Source organism: Rhynchophorus ferrugineus, unplaced genomic scaffold (genome assembly GCF_030347505.1).
Source record: "Rhynchophorus ferrugineus isolate W39M unplaced genomic scaffold, kcgeb_rfMv2 rfM9, whole genome shotgun sequence".
Lineage (NCBI taxonomy): Eukaryota > Metazoa > Arthropoda > Insecta > Coleoptera > Curculionidae > Rhynchophorus > Rhynchophorus ferrugineus.
The window spans coordinates 28162710-28183391 of NW_027472588.1; the positions used below are offsets into that span (position 1 = coordinate 28162710).

Here is a 20682-nt window from a genome sequence, read left to right on the forward strand (position 1 = left end):
CACGTCTAAACCAAACGATAGACGAGTACTGAAATCATTGGAAATACCCTTCAATAACATCCCAGATAAACGTCTCGGGGTTGCCAGCTATTCGTTATCGGGTTCTAGTTGGCGCTGCTGGCACCCCGCCCGTATTCAATATCTGGGATTATACTTCTGGGTATTTTGTAGACAGTTATTCCATGATGTAAAATTCGACATGCCTCAAGGTCGCTACAATAGTAGTAGTAATAATAATATACTTTATTTTATATAGAGTTTTACGAAAGATGACAACAGCGGAAAATGTGGCTCAAAATAGCGATGGCGAACTTGATGTCAAATAGCAACATTTGTCCACACTTCCTCATCATTATTTTAGCGACAGACTGCGTCGTACACTACCGCCAAGTGAGAAAACATGACTTGTTTTAACACCAACAGACGCCATAGGGGCGAGGCGTTGCTTTTTACTTTCAATTACAAAAAATTGAATTTGAAAAGCGTAGAATGAGAAAAAATGCGTAGAGCTATATGATCACTAATGTGTTAGAGAAATAATGTGCCGATAAGCGCGCCCCAGAGTTGTAAAGAAGTCTGAAGACCCGGAACCGACGAAAATTATTACCAAGAACATGCTCACTCACTATATATTACTTAACAAGCCTTTACTCGTGGATTAAACACCTTGGTAATAGTTAAAAAAGAACATTCTTGAATAGCGTTTTTTCATGTCAGCATCTTCACCAAAAGCAGAAAAGAAAGCTTTATATTACCTACTTACAAGAGACAGAGTATTCAATCACAGTTATCCAAACAATTGTAACCTGAATCTTCTTCAATTTCATTTTAATTGTATTGTATGTATGGTAATTACGTATTTTAATCAAATAACTTAATTTTTAATATTAGAGAAAAAGACGCAGAATTACCTTTAACATCGCATTTGGAATACTTAGAGATGTTCTCAAACTTTGACAATGATTTCTGAACCAGACGGAGATATCACAACTTCTTGGTATGATACCTCTATGGTAGTCTTATTGGGCCACCTGATATGTTTAAGAACCGTAATATTCTAGACAGAGTCAGATTCTAGTTGAGATTCTGGATATAAAAATAGGTATTTTCTTATGAATGTTTACAATTCTTAGTTAATTACTGGACACTAACTGGCTTGAACTCAAAAATACTGGGTTGACATTATTTATTAATTGCTTATTTATTATAGTGTTAATTCCAAGAAACATTCATAATGACGGTATTATGAAAAATACATTCGAATATGTTAGTTCAACTTCAAATATTACTCACCCTACTATATTATGTAAGAATTATACAGATATTTGTCCCGTGTGAAGAGCTACATTAAATGACATAGTTCAAATTTACGCAAAACGAAGAATTTCAAATCAGCAGCATATTACCTAAAGGTCTCGAATGAATTGGTTCACAGCTGTTACAATTTGAAGCAAAATGGCCGCTTATGGCCTTATTGTTTCTCGGTATAGCTCTTAATCAGTAGCGGATTAAGACTACTTAATGCCCTAAGCAATCTACGCTACAAAATTACATAGCGGGGTAATGACTCCGAACGTCAGCTCTCTGGTCTATTTAAGATACGTAGATTTTTAGTCTAACAGTCCTACCTTTTGCTAGAATTTTTTTCTGGTTCTGTTTCCCTTCTAGCTATTGCTTAATTTGTATATGGGCTAATTCGACGCTGCTCTTAATCAGTAAGTAAAATAATCATCGACATATCCTTGAAATAAAGCCACAAATAAATGAGAAGACGCCGCAAATTTGAGTTAAGAATGTGGGTTAAATTGTTTAATGGTTTTCCTTTAAATGACCATCAAGTCAACCACGACCGACAACTGAATTTTTTTCTCATAAGTATTCGGAAGTTATATCCTCTAATAAACCAAACAACAATACTTTAAAAATACTTGTAGATGTAGTTTCAACATCGTTATTAAAAGGAACCCAATCACTATCTTTTTTGTTGTTTTTTTTTTCTTCTTTTTTCTTCACTTCTATTAGAATTCGTTCTATTTTGAGTGAGCATAGAACATAAAAACTGAGTTGACAAAATCGATAAATATATTACTTTTCGCCGTTTTGACATTCAATTTAAATTTGCATTTTCGAAAACAGGTCAGTAGATATAAAGTACAAAGCGAAATATTTCATAATTATGTTATTTATGCTACCTTGAATTTTCGTTATTAATTTTCGAAAAACATGTCTAGTACCAATACCAATTTGTTATTAAAAACAAACTCCAATCAATTACAGTCTTTTGTTTCGAATCTATAAATAAGTTACATTCATAGCTAATATATTCCATAATTCTGAAGGAATAATTTAGGTTGTGTTATATTGTATTGTGTTAAAATTTTTAATCGTTATACTAAAATTACCGCAATATATACAGAAAATATAGAAATAATAACGTTGATTTCTAATTTTTTTATGTAACTAAACTTTCAAACGCCATTTTTTCACCATTAAAAAACATATAACAGGTTAACTGAAAAGTCCCCGGCCTACCATAGTAAAACACATTTTTTTGGCAAAATTATTTTTTTATTCAACATAATTCCCTTCAAGGGTATTACACTGATTATAGCGACCCTTCAACTTTTCAATGTCATTTTTGTAGTACGATTTGTCCTTTGCTTCAAAATAGGCCTCAATCGCCTCTTCAATCGACGAAAATTTCTTCCCAGCGAGCATTCTTTTGAGATCTGAGAACAGGAAATAGTCGCTGGGGACCAGATTTGGAGAATACGGTAGATGAGGAAGTAATTTGAAGCCCAATTCATAGATTTTTGTCATCGTTTTCACTGACTTGTGACACGGTGCATTGTCTTGGTCTTGGTTCTTCAAATGCGGCCGTTTTTCGGCGATTTCGTCCTTAACGCGGTCCAATAACGTTATGTAATAGTCGCTATTGGCTGATGGTCCTTCCCTTTTCAAGGTAGTCAATGAAAATTATTCCATGCGCATCCCAAAATACAGACGCCATAACCTAGCCAGCCGACTGTTGCGTTTTACCACTTTGAAGCGGGTTCATCGTGCGCAGTGTACTCGGGTGACTATCGATTGGACTTCGGAGTGAAATAATGGAGCCATGTTTCATCCATTATCACATATCGACCCAAAAACTCGGGTTAATTACGCTCGGTCATCTTCAAACACTGCTCCGAATCAACAACTCGTCGTTGTATTTGGTCACAGAGCTTTCTCATACCCAAATATTCGTGAATGATATGATGTACGCGTTCAGTTGATACAGTTCACCCTGCTATTGCATTCAATTTCAATGTACGCTCATTTGAAATCATTTTGTGAATTTTTTTTTATGTTTTCTTCGGCAACAATCTTTTTTGGACGTCCACCGTCTTCGGTGCTCATTTCACCACGTCTAAACTTAGAATACCAATCCTTGATGGTTGATTTTCCTGGGGCGGTATCCGGAAACTCGGCATCAAGCCAAGTTTTTGATTCAACTGTATTTTTCCCTTCAAAAAGCAATATTTTATCAACACGCGAAATTCCTTTTTATCCATTTTTTTCACAATAATAAAAGTTGCTTCACTCAAAATGTGTCATGTCCCAAACTAATAATTAGGGACTCCTCCTAAACCGCTGGGCCAATTTTGATAAAAAAAATTGTGTTTTTTTGGTGGGTCGCCGGATAGTTTAGATAATTAATTGTATCTAGCATATGACGCTGTGATAAAGTTCCGGCAATATTTTTAACCAAAATACGATGCAAGTTTTGGTCAACTACGCAATAGTTATTAATGATTTAATGGTTAATGGTCACCACGCACGTAGCTAGTCCACCAAGCAAGTCTTATTTACATTACCTAACAAAAAATCAAATTTTTCCTTGACTTCGTAAGTAAATTATTAATAATTTTATGTTGAAAAATAACGAGTAGGCAAAAGCAAAGTGTATTAGCTCTAGTTTTTGTTTTTATTCTCAAAAAAGGGGACAACTCTCATTAACATTGTGGCCATACTGATATTGACATTATATTGTCGTAATATTGATCTTAGAAGTTTTGCCTTCCTTATTAACATATCTACGCGGATGATCGCCTTTTTTTCAAAAATCAAGGCCAGAGAATGTTGAAAGCTTGTTGAATTCTTCTCCATTCACGTTATGTTCATTTAGTACTCCCATCACATGTATTTGAAGTAAATAATGAACAAATGAACTATATTAATATTAAATAGGTCGAATAGCCCACAGAAAAAGATTCAGGTATTTTATTTATCACTTTTTAATTGATAGTCCTTGTTTTATTGGCGAAGACAAAAATAATAGTCATCTATATGGTTTGCAGAGTGACTGAAAATATATTGATTAATTATATACACTAATTTTTCTCAATAAAGAGACAAAAATATCAGAATACATACAAACACTTAATAAATCACCATTGTATCAATTGTTTCAAATTCGAGTGCTAGAATATGGTAGAACATCACTATAAATTCATGCAAAGACGTAATGGTCCTCGACAAGAGATTTCTTCAAATAAATCTTGGTTAGAAAATATATATCTAGAATTATGAATGTTGGGTAAAATATTTATTACAATAAATAAGTCTCATAACATTAAAATAACACTACAAAAAACAAATTAACTACTACTACTACAAAAATACTATTAGTAGTATCTTATACATCTTTAGTATCTACGGCTAAATTTAGGCTTAAGCACAAGGCAGTCAAACTTTCCCCAAGGAAGTTCTTTTTCAAGTAATGTGATAACTTTCATTATATATTTTGAATGATTTTTTCCCTAATTGTATTATTATCTTGAACACAGCATTATTTAAAATATATACCTAATTAACCTTACTAGTCTTTTTAAGAACAATGGTTCATTATCCGGCCTTACCTAGCCTGGTTAGTTGCTGCTACCTACTCAGGTTTTACACTCTTAACTATAGACATTCATCAACATAAATTTCCGTTCATTTTCATAAAGACCCATGCTCTGAACAGTATCGACTATCGTCAGCTTTACGCTATGGTACCAAATCGACTCAAAGTAACAATTAAAACACATTATTGACCGTCATAGAATGCGATCTTCGATGTATAAAGTTGTTGTAGTTTTGTGTATCTGATTCACTAGACAGGATGCCAAGCGGGAATAATTATAACAGGAAATGAAAAAAAAAGAATTTCAATAAAATATATCATTTAAATATTAGTTAACATTTGAAGGAAATATTGTTATGTTTAACAATTATGATATGAAGTTTCATGAACCTAAACCATTTTATTTTAATTTTAAATTGGAATATTGAATGTAAATCATATCCCTTTCGTTCAACATGAATCAAAAATTTTCAATTTTTAAATTTAATATGAAGATACATGTAAAATTGTTCTTTTAAATACTATTGACTTCTTATTCTTATTCACCAAAGCAAACAACAATCAACTGTTATTTTTCTTATTAAATCGTCAATATTTTCTAGGCAATTAATTATATTTTAAAATACTGGAATTTTCTGACATAAGACATGATTGAGAGATTTAGTTAAATTGTGTGTTATACATAAGTTTTATAACAAATAAAGTAAAACATAAAAAATGGAGACATAGATGAATTAAAATTGATTCCTGATACTGTTATATAACATTTGGATATTACAACTTAATAACGATAATACAATAATAAAAAGATACACATTCTTGTTTACTATATTACCACATATTATTTAGTTCTTAGAATTTTTGATGTTGTACTGTCTGGTTGCTATAGGCATAAAATTGAAGAAACAAATTCATCTGTTTTGAAAGAATCTGTGGCAAAACGCATACCACAGTTTGCATCCTTTAATAAAACATTATATTTGTACTTATTTCTAATTTTTTTTTGGAGGTTCTATTGTAAACTGAACAACTGCTGATTCTAATATTGAAACCCATTTCCCTTTTCGATAGATAAGGATAGGAATATACACATATTATGTATTTAAATTAAATCATCAATGTAGACTTTAAAGAAAGACTTATTACTATTTAAGTTACAAATAGGAATAGAATCTAGAATAGTTAAGTAATGCTCTTTCCTATTTGGATCTATAATCATCTGGTCTGAAATATAAAGAACAAATCTTCCTATTCGGAAGCTTGATGTATGAACTCATAAGAGATTCCCTTTAGTTTATCATTGTATACTTTAAAAAAATTCACTCTGAACTTTGGTATCCTGAAAAACAACCTTTATATTTTTGCTTTTAAAGAAAGTATCTCTACCAAAAAATGACGTTATAAAAACAAATTTCATAAAAATTATACACAAAAATAGAAAAAAAAAACAAATATAACGTAAGTTGTCCTACAAAAAATCGAACAAAATCAAAGAGTAGAAGCAAGGAAAATAAATGTCAATTGTTCTTGTCCTTGCCTTTATACCTCTGGTAACTCAGACGCACAAATTTCTGATAAAATCGACCAGTTTTCGACGTCCATTGACTCAAGTTTGCAAGTGCACGATTTCAATTCAGTTTCTAAAAGGCGGCTACGTATTTTTTGTTTATTTTGTCTTTTCCTCATGTCAGAATGGGTTTCTTATACGGGTACCGTTATAATAATCTGCCGTTGCGCGCAAAGTAGTTTACCTGTTTCAATTTCGGTAAAAGGAACACGGCCAACTGAACTAGACAGGCGCCTTACCTGAATTACGTCATTATACTGACGTAGACTGTCGGTCCAGTATTTATTTAGTTTTTCGAAAAAGAAGCAAGTTTTAGTAATTCTCGTGTCGATTACAATCTTAAATAGATTTAAATGTTATTCTAATTTACTGTAAACTTTACTGTTAATCAGTTTTGAGAATTTTTATGAGAAACATTCTTTTTTCGCATTCTTGTTTTTCAAGATTTGCTCTCTTTAATGTGTAATTGATCAAGAATACAATAAATAAACCAATACTGGCGCCTAAACATTAGGCGCTTGCATGAGTACTAATTGTTTCTTCATTTCAAAAGGGCATTTATTGAGAAACATTGGTTCAATATATTTTAATCGAAATATTTTCGATCAATTTCTACACAATTTTTCACCTTTCTGCCAACATGGTGATATAGTTTCGACTAAAACATGTTAATTTAGCCATTTTAAAACTTCCTCGGCATTTCGAAACCATGTATCGGTGATATGGTAATCAGAAGGCGTTAATCTGACAGGTGTTCTAAGTGCCATAGAACTATATTCTTCACAACTCTTAAAATTTATAGGTAAACTAGGGCTCTTGGCCTCCGAAAAATATCCATATTTCGATATATCGATATTTTAAAAAATCTCGATATATCGTTTTCGATATTTTTTAAAAAATATCGATATATCGGAGAAAAAAAAAGTTAAATATTAGTCGAAAAATATATATTTTTATAAATATTTTAAAAAGTAGTGATATTTGTCATCGATATTTAAAATTAAGTACAAAAATTAATAAAATATTTAAAATTAAGTACCAATTCTGAAGGTTTATTGAAAAATATATTTAATTTATTTTGAAAAATATCGGCTAAAAAATATCGATATATGGACATATCGGCCAAAAATATCGATATTTTCATGCAAGTCTCAGAGCAAACCATGCAAGAGAATGGCTGCCTCATGTTACTGTTGCTGGTTTTTTGCAACAATATGTTATTCAGTGCATTCAATTGGCATCAATACACATCTGCAATAACGGCTTAATGCAGTTTTAGCAGCCTCACATGATCCTACTATATACAGAGCAAGATTTATTATTCCAATGTGACATTGACACAATTGACAATGTGAAAACAGTTGATTCATCAACTGCTAAGCTGTCTGCAAGTTTTTAAGGAATTTGAGCTAAGACTTGGTCCAATAAATCTGGCAGTTCATTTCTGTAAACTTAACTGGTCCTCTAGTCCATTCTTTGTCACTAATATCATCGCTTTAAAATCGGAGAAAACCCAATAATTTAAAAATGACGGAGCAGTTTTACTATTATGAGTATCTAAAAGTATTTGATGGGATTATTTACAGGATACTTATTCAAATCAAACATCAAATGTAACGAATGTCAAAAATTCAGTTTTGATGCGTCCATGGTTATATAATAAATAAAGATGATGTATTTTATGTAGAGAAATATCAAAACCATCGAACCTAGGAGCTACTTAATAAATATCACTGATCAAATTTCATGGAAATGTATTTTAACTTTTAGCGTCACTTTTCTTGATATGAAAATTAAAGTATTTTTTCAAACATTTCGCATATACTACATATATTGTACATAATTCGAATTATTTGGAGCCTGCAAAATATATGCTGTTTACACTTCAGTAAAATGGCACGAATATAATTACAGAAAAACACCCATCTATTGTACATACGTCAAAATGAATTGACCATCTCTATATTTATAAACCTAATTAAAGTAGCTCAATACAAACAACTTTATCTGAAAATTATTTTAAACTAGAATTTTAATATTTTGTAAATTTATTACTAACTTTACATCTAAATAATATTTAAAATCCAGTTAAAACGTCGGAACAAGAATTACATGTCCTACTTTAGATAGTTAATAAATACTAAATAATGGGAAAATCTTGTCTGCATCCTAAACAAATATCTGAAAGTGTTGTCTGAGCGTCTGTGGATAAGAATAAAAATAAGCGGTTGCAATTTTAGTTATGGTTTCTGAAATTTTGATGGTGGACTTTTAAGCCTGTCTTTAAGTAATAACTTAAGTATTTAATATTGAATTTAACTAGCATATATTGATTGAACAGTATATTTGTTAAAAAATTAGGGCATATAATATTTTACACTGTATGCGTACAAGAATGAATGATCAAAGAAATGTTACACTTTAAATTACTCTAATCTCTTAAGCACCTGACCAATTCTGTCTAATCCTCCAGTATTAAAACATGTCTTTAGAATCTATTTATTATAATTTAATTCATGGGAAACACACCGAAAACATACACTCTATTTGTTAAATCAAGACCTAGCACAGAATTCATTTTAGAACTAGTTGGGGTCGTTCTCATTGTTCTTATCCGATGAAAATGCAACCATCAACGCATAGTCAAATAATACCAATTGATAATATTAATTGATTTTTTTTACAACATCTTTATTAGATACGCTTAGTACAATCCTAATTATAAATTAATTTATTACTATATTTCATTGGTACTTGGATTAATTCACAAACAAGACGAGTGCGAGAAAATACATCAATATGTATTCCTCAATTATAAAATTATAATAAGTTAGTTTACAGTAAAGGTATATACTTTATATAAGTTCGTATGGTTTGGTTCGCTTCAATATCCTGATCTCCTAAGCGCTGTCCAGCAGTTGTATTGCTTCCACATTGGTATGATTTAGTAATCTTCTTTCGTGTTTCAAGACAAAATCTTGGATAACTTCGCAAATCCATTTAATTTCCAGGTCATCGTGCAGTTCTTCGTTGGTTGGGTAGCTATAGGCATTGGTAATCAATCGAAGAACCTTGTTTTGACAGCACTTTATGGCTAATTGATTTGAATTTTTAATGCAACCCCTTATATGCACTCCATAGGTCTAAATTGGCTTTATAATTGTATTATAGATCAACCTCTTTGATTTTAGATCAAGTTGAGAGTATCTTCCGACTAACCAGTATAGTATTTTGGTTCTAATGTCTTTTGCTTTTTGTCTAACGTGATGCGTGATATTAAATATGAATGTTATTAATTTGATACACTTTCCTGACAGTTCTTTTAAGATTCTTCCCGTTATTAGGTCACAACCAGGAGCTTTTTTAGAATTGACTTCTTTATGTATTGTTTGTTTTACTAGTTTAACAGTAAATTTCTCATGTGGCAGATCCATTTGAAACGGAGTGTTAAAAAAGTCAACTATGTTATTTTATTTTTATTTTGTTTATATTTTTGTTATTACTGTTGCGGATATTTCAGACGGGTACGTATTAAATACTGTCTTTAAATATTTAGAGAAAACTTTTTACCTTTATCATTCCTAGCCCAGGTATTGTTGTCAATTTTAATGGATGAATTATGTTGTTGAGGTTTTTTATTTTTTTTTTTTTTGGTACTTTTCAAAGAGATTATTCCGTTGTATCAGCTGGCGTTAAGTTTTCTAAATAGTTTTGAATTCCTTGATTTTGTTCCTTATTTATTAGCTCTTTCAGCTCTTTTGTGGCCTTGTTGAAGTTTTTCGCAGTTTTCTCTTTTCGGCAATTTTTCGTTTAATTATAGATGAAATACAATTAAACTTTTAATATGTCGCGCTATTACGTGTTGCTTACCATGCGGCCCCTTGTATAGATTTTGTTATATATTTTGCTGCTATTTCTGTATCTTTTTCCGTTTTTAGATGAAAATTTAGAGATACTAAACTGCCAAATTTGTCTCTAAATAATGGCCAAAACTAAATATAACACCGTTAATAAAACCCTTTATAAAACAAATCAGAAATTCTCTGTGGAATTTTAGTGCTGAATTTTAGATAAATATTTAAAATACTTCACTGTAATTATCAATGTAACATCACGTTAGACAAAAAGTAGTTCAGTTTAGACTCAAAATCAAACAACTGTACTAGTTAGTCGAAAGATACTCCCAACTTGCTCTAAAGTCTATTTGGACTCAAACCACACGAATTTATGTCGGGTATAAATGTTATTTTAGCTTAAATAGTCTAATTTATTTTTAATTTGATAAATACCAATATATTTATGCCAAACTTGTCTTATGTGTGTGATGCAAGTATAACAGAACAAATAGTAACAAATTAATGTATAAATTAAGATTGTTCTAAGAGTTCTAAGTATAAATGAATCTGAGTAAGAGAATTCTAACTTTTTTAACGCGCCAAAAGCCTGGACGAATTATTTTAAAACTATGAAATCTATTAACCAAGCCGATATGGACGGCTAACATCAAAAATAACAACACTCATCGTCGGACATCTTCATCTCATTAAAACCGCAGACAATTATACGCTAATAACGTCACTCCCATAACGATTGCCAATAAGAATACGACAAAGGAAACCATCAAGAAGAGGAATGATTAATTGAATGGCAGTAAGCGTACAACTAAGTAGCAATCTCGTTCTGGATCTGATTATATGTTAATACCATAAAATTATATACGGTGTTTCGTATTTTTGTTATCGTAGATTGCTTTGCTTTGCAATAAAACCGTTTATTAATTGAATTTGTTTTATACTGGTTCTTATAACGCTGCACTGAGTCTTATAGCGGATATTATTGTGTTTTAATAAAATTATTGAATTTATTGTATAGTACTGATAATCTTTTAATGTCTGTAATGTTTTATGATGTCCTAAAAACTGAGAAGATATGGTGGGATGGAATAAAACACATTAATAAAAGGTCAATTGAAAATTCTCAGGCCTACCATAGCAAACACATTTTTTTGGCAAAATTATTTTTTTTATTCAACATAATTCCCTTCAAGCGTGATACAATGGTTATAGCGACCCTCTAACTTTTCCATTTGACTACTTTTGTAGTAGGATTTGTCCTTTGCTTCAAAATAATCCTCAGTTTCGTCGATCACTTTTTCATTCGACGAAAATTTCTTCCCAGAGAGTATTCTTTTGAGATCTGAGAACAGGAAACAGTCGCTAGCGACCAGATCTTGAGAATATGGTGGATGAGGAAGGAATTCGAACCCCAATTCATGGATTTTTACCATCGTTTTCACTGACTTGTGACACGGTGCATTGTTTTGATGAAGCAGCACTTTCTTTTTCTTCAAATGCGACTGTTTTTCGGCGATTTCGTCCTTTAAACGGTCCATTAACGCTGTGTAATAGTCGCTGTTGATGGTCCTTCCTTTTTCAAGGTAGTCAATGAATATTATTCCATGCGCATCCCGAAATACAGACGCCATGACCTTGCCAGCCGACTGTTGCGTTTTCCTGCGCTTTGGAGCAGGTTCATCGTGTGCAATCCACTCGAATGACTGCCGATTCACTCGTCAACTCGTTGTTTTTGGTCAAAAGTGAGCTCGCGCGGCACCCACTTTGCAAAGAGCTTTCTCATACCCAAATATTCGTGAATGATATGATGTACACGTTCAGTTAATATTTTTAGAGTGTCTGCTATTTCATTCTCGTTCAATTTACGGCCAATCAAGATCATTTTGTGGATTTTTAAAATGTTATCGTGGGTAACCTCTTTTGGTCGTCCACTGCGTTCACTGCCTTCGGTGCTCATTTCACCACGTCTAAACTTAGCATACCAACCCTTGATTATTGATTTTCCTGGAACAGTATCCGAAAACTTGGCATCAAGCCAAGTTTTTGCGTCAACTGTATTTTTCCACAAACGTTGTCAACACGCGAAATTTCTTTTTATCCACTTTTTTCACAATAACAAAAGTTGCTTCACTCAAAATGCTATTATTGACAAACTAATGATCCGACTGCTGTCAAATTTATACACGTATCTTTTGTGGGTTAGGGTTAACTAAAAAACATATGGAGTTAATTCGAGCAGCGCCATCTATGTGTTAGGCCGGGGACTTTTCAATTGACCTGTTAACTATCTGATCTAATAAGGTTTTGACATTGATGTGGCAATTCCACTTCTTCATATTTTTATGTATTTCCTAGCATTAATATAGAAGTTACAGTGGACTGCTCTAATAACTTTTACGCAAACAACGAATAAGACATAATTTCGTCTGTTGATTAGACATTATTTGACAAGGAAAATGCCATTGAAACCAGCATGGAAGTTAACTATCAGTATGATGGTTTTAAACATGTATCGTGTAAAGACCCATAGTGTCGTAAGCCAGAATTGTCAAAAATCGTCAGCTACTTGTTCCAAATTATAGCTTCTAAAATATTCTAACATAATAATATATCTCTAACATAATAATATATCTAACAGCTGTTGTGTTTAAATTTTTGAGGATAGGTTTTCTACGTTTTATTACAGTGGATTAAAAACTGCAATACTTCAGTGAGTTCTGTTTGAAACAATTCCAGTGAAATACAAAGAATATTTCCCAGAGTTTTATGATGATCACCAATAAAAGGCAGTGAGAGGGGTCAAAAGGAAGTCGATCTAGAAGAAAAATACGGATAACCCGAAGAATCGTTGGAAAGAATAGATCAGTCTCAAAACAGTCTCTCTATTAAAAAATTCAGGCAATCTTTTATTAACTACTTGTTTTTCAAAATAATCTACTTTTACAAATGTATGAATATTCTTTCCTAAAATTCATTCAGAAGATTTTTCTGTCATATTTAAGCGTCCATTTTTGCTAACTATGGTTGATCTGGCTATTTTTTTACAGACAATCGCAAATATAAAGTACATACGTGTTTAGGCAGGGTTCTAAGCATCATTTGTCACAGCAGTAGGACCATTCTATCTTAAATTATCATTTAAGCTTGTCACGTTTGTCCTATAAGAAATTTTATGATATTCAGAAACAATTTTGTTGTTTTGATAGACAAGTGTATATGATTTAATTAGAATATTTATAAATATACAAACAGTATAGCATACAAAAATAAAAGAATTAACTTATAGGAAAAATTGTTATAAAAAATGTAAGCACGTAATAACAAATATAATTATGACTAAAAATACAAACTCAGAAATAAATATAAATACATTGGAGTAGAAGAATAAACAAAAAATCAAACCAAAACTAGTATAGGTACATAGCAAATATGAATATTAAAATAAAAATATGATAAATATGATAGAGAATATAATATGAATATAATATAAAATGCTGAAATTATCTGAATCAATATAATGAAAGTAAATATGTGCACGTGCAGTTCACCTACTAACAGAGCGTACAAGCAACAATAACATTAAATAATATTATCATTCCATATAGCAACAACGCTAAATATCTCGGAATGAATCTAGATGCAAAACTTCGCTGGAAGGAACATATAAAGAAGAACAGAAAGGAACTGGAATTGAAATATAGGAAAATGTACTGGCTAATTGGAAGAAAATCACAATTATTTGTACATAATAAATTGATATTATATAAGCAAATACTGAAACCTATATGGACATACGGAGTTCAATTATGGGGATGTTCTGCAATGAGTAACATAAATAAAATATAAATTTATCAGAACAAATTCCTGAGAGGTATTTTGGGCGCACCCAAATACTATAAAACTGATTACCTACATCGAGACCTTCAGATATCCACAGTCAGTCAAGAAATCATCAACGTGATCTTGTGGAGTGTTGTGTAGTGAGGTGGATATAAAAAAACTACAGCAGTGACATATATAAACATTATTTCGCCAGAGACTGAGATAGGGCCGATGGGTCCTCCTAGTTATATACATCGATTTAAGTTGTCATAAAAACAAATTGTAAGTTAGTCGGAAACGACTAGTAACATTGTAATAATTAATAATAATAATTAAGTAATAAAAATAAAATCTGAATCAATATCTAGTTGTTATTGATGATCAGCAAGCTTCAAAACAAAATCCCGTTTCGTTTCAAAAAATTAAAAGCGAACCGCAATGATATTTTTTCATTTTAGCTAAAGCAATTTGTTACTAATTCGTAAACGGGTTCTACACAGTGGTGTTCTTTCAGTAATATACCTTTAAGCAAATAGCTACTTAAAACAGGGAATAAAATTCTAAAATAACATAATATAAAAAGCTGTATAACGACTACGTATATAACAGAAAACCCAGGTGTTTAAAATGTATAACCATTAATCTACATCCACAAATCAATAAATATATTTTCGAATAAACCATTAAAAATCGAAAAAAACATCATTGATATATATACCGTTCTCCATTTGCGTAAGTTCGGCACGTTCTAGACGAACCTAGGTATTTTTTCGTTTGGTTAATTGGCCTTGATCCAGAAAAAAATATATATCTGGGCTTTAACAAAGCACCAACCGATTTTTCAACTAGGATTTCTGTAAACAGATTGGACGAGAGGAACGAACTTGTATTAATATTTGTAAATATGGCAAGGCAAGCTCATTTCCGTCGGCCTCAAATGTCATCGATGGCATTTTTAGATCATTTCATCATCTGTATCATACAATAGTTGGACATAAGAGGTGATCGATTTTAAACACTGAAAAACTGTTAATTCACTTAAAAAAAACTATTTTATTTCAATGAAATAATAGGCGACTGGTTAAACGGCGATACAAAGCGACACTGAGGGTAAAAACAGGTAAATATCACCTCGGCGTCTATTTTTAGATATCTCACTCGTAACACCATTCAAAATAGATGCCCCTCAGATAACAGCGCAGTCCGTAGGCAGTGCAGTAATAGTTGTATAACGTAACACCTGCATCCTAAATGAAAGACCACAATGATAGGTCGATAGTTGATAGTTTCTAGCTGGTCTTTGAACACCTTCAGTGCAACTTTTTGTGACCTTCATCTGCTTCACCTGCGATACTTTTGTCCAAATTCCACTTAACTACACCAAGGAATATTTCGAGTAACTGCCGAACGATTACCAATCCAACGCCAACCTATCTTTTTTCTTTATCATCAGCTTGGTTCCTGTTAATTCAATAAACAAATATAGAACATTTTTCAATAGGCCAATAATATCATTGTACTGGAAACATGGTACTGGTACATTAAACTGGAAATATTATGTAAATCATATCTTCTTCAGTAAACATTTGGCAACATTTAATATAATTATACAAGTATTTGTTTGCGAAAAATTATTACAACAATTTTTATTTTATACCAACAGTTTAATGTTATTTCTTTTTATACTGCAATTTCCATACAAATATGAAAGAAAAATTTACCGCGCCACAATAAAAATATTTGAAGGAGAACATTATTTTTTACTATATATTTCTTGAAATTATATGATTTAAAACTATTATTTATTTCACTATTATATGTTATTCATTAACACTATTATTTCATTTTTGTCCTTCAAAATTCTATTGATTCTTTTCATTCACCAACATAAGCAAAGCCTAATTATTATTTTTCGTATAACAGTACCCTGTTCAGGATGGTCTACACAATTGATTGTATTTAAAAATGTCGCCATTTACTGGTAACAATAACGATAATTATTTCATTTCAATTAAAATCTCACAATTTATTTCTTTGGAAAAACAATTCAATTATCCCCTAACTTCACTAAGAGGAAAAAAACCTTCGGTGATTCCCATAGAGGTTTCGGCGCCATGTTTTCCAGGTTTGTTCTCTATATAATAAAGACCATAATAAAATTAATTTTTATTAATCAATGCTCTTTAACATCTGGGTTTTGTCATTACTTATATTTGTAATTATGTATTAAGCAAGATAATAGAGTTTAAATGTATGTTTGTGATTGTTCAGAAGGAACTAATGCCATTTTTGGCTTAGAGCAGGATCCTTCAGAAAATTATGAATCCTATTGTAACCTGCACACCCTAGAACGGAACAGCTTTGTTTTCTTTTCACTATTAAACATATAAATTTTGCCGTAACTGCTGCAAAAAAAATTGAGTGATATACCATGGTGTTAGTTTCAAAAAAACCTACTTCCTACAAAAACGCTTGTCAGTATATTTTAGAGTAACAAGCAATAATTCTAAGTAAAAACTACAGAATCAATCGTAAACAACCAACATTAATGAAAGCTACAAAATATCTCTAAATTATAAACAAAATAAAAAATAATTCCATCAAAGATGTGCGATTAAAGTCGATCCAGTTCAGACCAAACCACAGAACAAAAGAAAGAAAATCTGTTAATTGCACTACCTTTTATGCCTCCAGCCCTCTAGTGTCCCTCAAGCACAAATAAACACGGTCCCAAGGACCCATCCCCTTAGCATCCCCTTGTAAATATAATTTTTCTATCATCTTTATTGAGTGATTTAACTAAATGGTTATATTGTTTCAGACGTCAAAAACTTCGTAGGCGAGCCGGACTATCGACAGGTGAGGCTTCATTGGGAGAGTACCGATGCTCCAAAAAATGGTTACAGCGTGCGTTATTGTGAGCTGCAAAGTTGGGGCGCCCAAAGATGTCGCGTCCAAGAGGTCGATAATAATTTAGACGAGAAAAATTTTGTCGATGGTAAGTAAAAAAGTGTAATAATAAAATATATATTTTTGAATAAAATTGAAGGATTAATTTAAGATACCTGATGAGTCGATGTGGATCAAATATGCGCCACTTTTTTCTATAAATCATTGCCATTTTGAGGATAATTCCATTATGCCTCTCTCGTATAAGCCCTTTCCTCTATTATCAAAAAACTGAAACAGCAACAACATGAACAGGTGATTAACACTTTCTGTCAGGTTTGAACAATAAGGTGTATAAAAGACTCCCAGTCAAGCTCTCGAAACTTTTAGTGAGTCGCATTTTAATGTGTGGTCTGGCATTAATTAGATAAAAAACAACTACTGTCCTAGCGGTCAAAATTGGATTCTTCTGGGCAATTCTTTCCTTCAAACGGTACAATAGTTCCACAGTATAAGTTCGAATTTAAAGTTTAACCGTAAAGGAACATTACATGACCACCAAACGTACAATAAAACCATTCTGCCCGTCAATCCTGTGACAAGGTCACAGTTTTCCAGCGCTTGAACCACATTTTTCACTTGATATTGCCATAAGTGATTCTCTTTTCATCGCCAAACACCATCCGCTTTAGAGATGGGTCGATTTTATTGTTTTGTTGGTTTGCAAAATATTACCCACTGCCTAAAAACTCTTAAGGCTTCCTCTTAAAAGAAGCATTTAATATATTACTCGATAAGTTCCGTTTTAGGTAAAAGATGGCGCTTTTAAGTTTCAGTTTGTAGGAATGTTCGTTTGATGTGTGTATATTGACTTTATTTGTTCAAACACTCACCACTACTTTGTGGAAGGAGTTTGCATGGTAACCTAAAAAGCTGTAATGGTCGCTACAACTTCTATTTTTCGATTAATTAAATACATTCGAAAGCCTCACTTACACGATCAACATTATTGGGCCAATATTATTCTTCAACAGTATTTACCATTTGAGCTTGAAACGGCACAGAATACATCTATTATTACTCAAAAAAAAGATCCTAAGGCGGCTGTTTCTCATCGAGCACAGAGCTTATTGAACTGAAATTTATAAAGTTAACACCAAGTTGAGAAATTTAAAAATGTTATTTCGGTTTTACAGATAACAAGGTAGTATCAAATTGAAACGTAAAATTTTTTATTAAAATTAAAAAAGTAAAAATTTAATTTAGTACCTCATAAAATATCTCTGGAGCAGCTCAAAATATAAAAGCAATTCTGTTGGAATATAAATTTCGACATAACTAGACTAAACATAGATCTTGATGTATATAAACGGTATATCAGGAACAATATTGATAAAAATATGTGTAAAATCATTGTTACTATAATACTATAATAATTATCCTTGATTAAGAATAAAATAATTTGGATTTCATAATGTATGCTTTACCCTATTTTAACACCAACATTTTTGATAACTTCGAGAGATGAAAAATGAGAAAAGGTTACAATAATTACAATAATACTATTATTTTACTAATTTAGCAATTTTTAATTAATTTTGAACAGCCTAAAACTGAATATATTCCCCTATAATTATTAAACTTCTTCACTCATCTTACATTTGATTCTATTAGTTGTGTACGATTACGAAATAATTTGTCAAAATCAATTGAGATCCGACCCCTTAGTCGCCAAAGAGATGTCGCTTCTCCACTACTTTTCAACATTTTAGTAGATGCAACTTAGCAAAATGTTTTTAAAAAAAGACTTGGCGTTCACTATGACGCTACAAATACTTTGACCAATATGATTTGTGTTGATGATAACCCTATGTACAAACACAAATGTTGAGGCTTCTAGAATTTTACATATATATTCGCAGTACACAGACAATACAAAAGTATTCACAACTGATGGATCGCCTAATATAATTATCAATGGGATCTAGTGAAAGCAAAAGCAGTAGTTTAGGTACTTGGAATCGGTAAAACACAATATACACATACAGTAAGAACATAGTATCCACTGCTAAATATGCCGAATTAGCCAAACTATGTTCCTTTTGCTTCTCACACAAGGATGGCAGGTGTGGACAAGACTTGTAGGAATGTTCGTCGGGTCGGTCAGTCGGTCGAAATGTGTGGCTGCCGCTGCGATTATTTGTCAGAACACTCACTACTATTTTTGGAAGGAATTTGCACGGGAACTAAAAACACTGGTTGAATCAAAGTTGTTTATTTTAACTTACGATTGATACATGTGGTCGATGGGAGAATTGACAGGATATTAGGTTAAGTAGAGGAAGTACGGTAGCGCTGTGGAAGTGGTACTGTTACAGGGGGACGGTGATAAGAAAAGAGAGCGAGACGTCGATGTGATGGTCTTTTATACCCTGAAACATGCATGGTACCAATCCACCGGCGTTGCCAACCTTTGTAGTTGTTGATGGTGAATTGGTGGTGGCCTAAAGGGTCGTGGCGGTCGCCACAGACTAAAATACACCTCCTTCGAACGCTTATTTTATTAGTCCTTCTGTATGGTTCGAAGACTTGGACACTTTATAGTCACACTATTAGGCTAACATCTGTAAGCATGAGGTCCTTAAAATACCATATTCAATGAAAATTCTACATGTTTCTTTCCAAGATTAAATGAAGTAATGAAATTAATTTAGATATATTTAATTTTTGAATGAAAGCTGACGAATTCCTCACAGACCTTTATAGCGAAACGGCCGTTTATAGATCAAAATCATAAAAGGATCTGAAAAAGAGGAGACTAACATTATCGGTGACCAGAACAGCAGCGGTCGATCGCTAACTGCAGCGAGGTTTAGTGAGGAATGTTTGAAGTCCTGCGGCACCAAAGAGCAGCACATTGGTTAAGAAGTGGACACTTCACCCAAGCAACAGCTATTAATTAATGCCAATGATTACGATGCTTGAGCTAAATATCTCTCAGTGACTTAATGTCAGATATCCAATCAAAAATTTGACGACAAAAATCATATATATCTCTAAATGATCTCAAAACTTATTGAAACCCCAATTATAACACGAAATTAGAAACTGGATACTTCTTTAAAATTATGATGATGACGAATTTTAATAATGAAATAGAGATATCTAATCTAACATCAACTAAATCTTCAGTTTATAGTAAGATCATCCTCTTCTTTCTCGTACTTTGCGAATTATTCAAATAACGCTACTGTTTAATATTAATGTTTGCTACTAATCATTTAAAATTGAGATTATTACATAAAAGGCTAAAATAGATAACAAACAAGTACAAGTACCTTAAATCCAATTTTTATGCAAAACCGAGTTTTGACCGAATCTATAGAACAATGTAAACTTCATAAAATCTTGTCATGTAATTCATTAGCTTTGCTTTTTATGTAATAGAATATACAATTATTTTACAGGTGACGAAGTTGTTAAACAATATTCAACTGACATCAAAGGATTACGAATGGCTACCACATATTCCTTCGAAATCAGGCCAATGAAGGAAAAGATTGAGAAAGAAAGGGAAAACAGAGCGCAAAGCAGCGACAGAAATCAGAACCTCATCGTGATACCTACAAAAGGATGTAAGTCAAATTAACTTCAAATCATTA

The 20682-nt window shown here is 32.0% G+C and overlaps 1 protein-coding gene across 1 annotated transcript in view; it reads left to right on the plus strand.

Annotated features, from left to right (window-relative positions):
• Nucleotides 1-20682, plus strand: part of LOC143202576 (uncharacterized) — a 102739-nt gene that overhangs the window by 47518 nt on the left and 34539 nt on the right. The window contains exons 2-3 of the mRNA XM_076414187.1: nt 16953-17129; nt 20488-20655. Coding sequence (XP_076270302.1) covers nt 16953-17129; nt 20488-20655 — 345 coding nt within the window. The remainder of the gene's footprint in view (nt 1-16952; nt 17130-20487; nt 20656-20682) is intronic.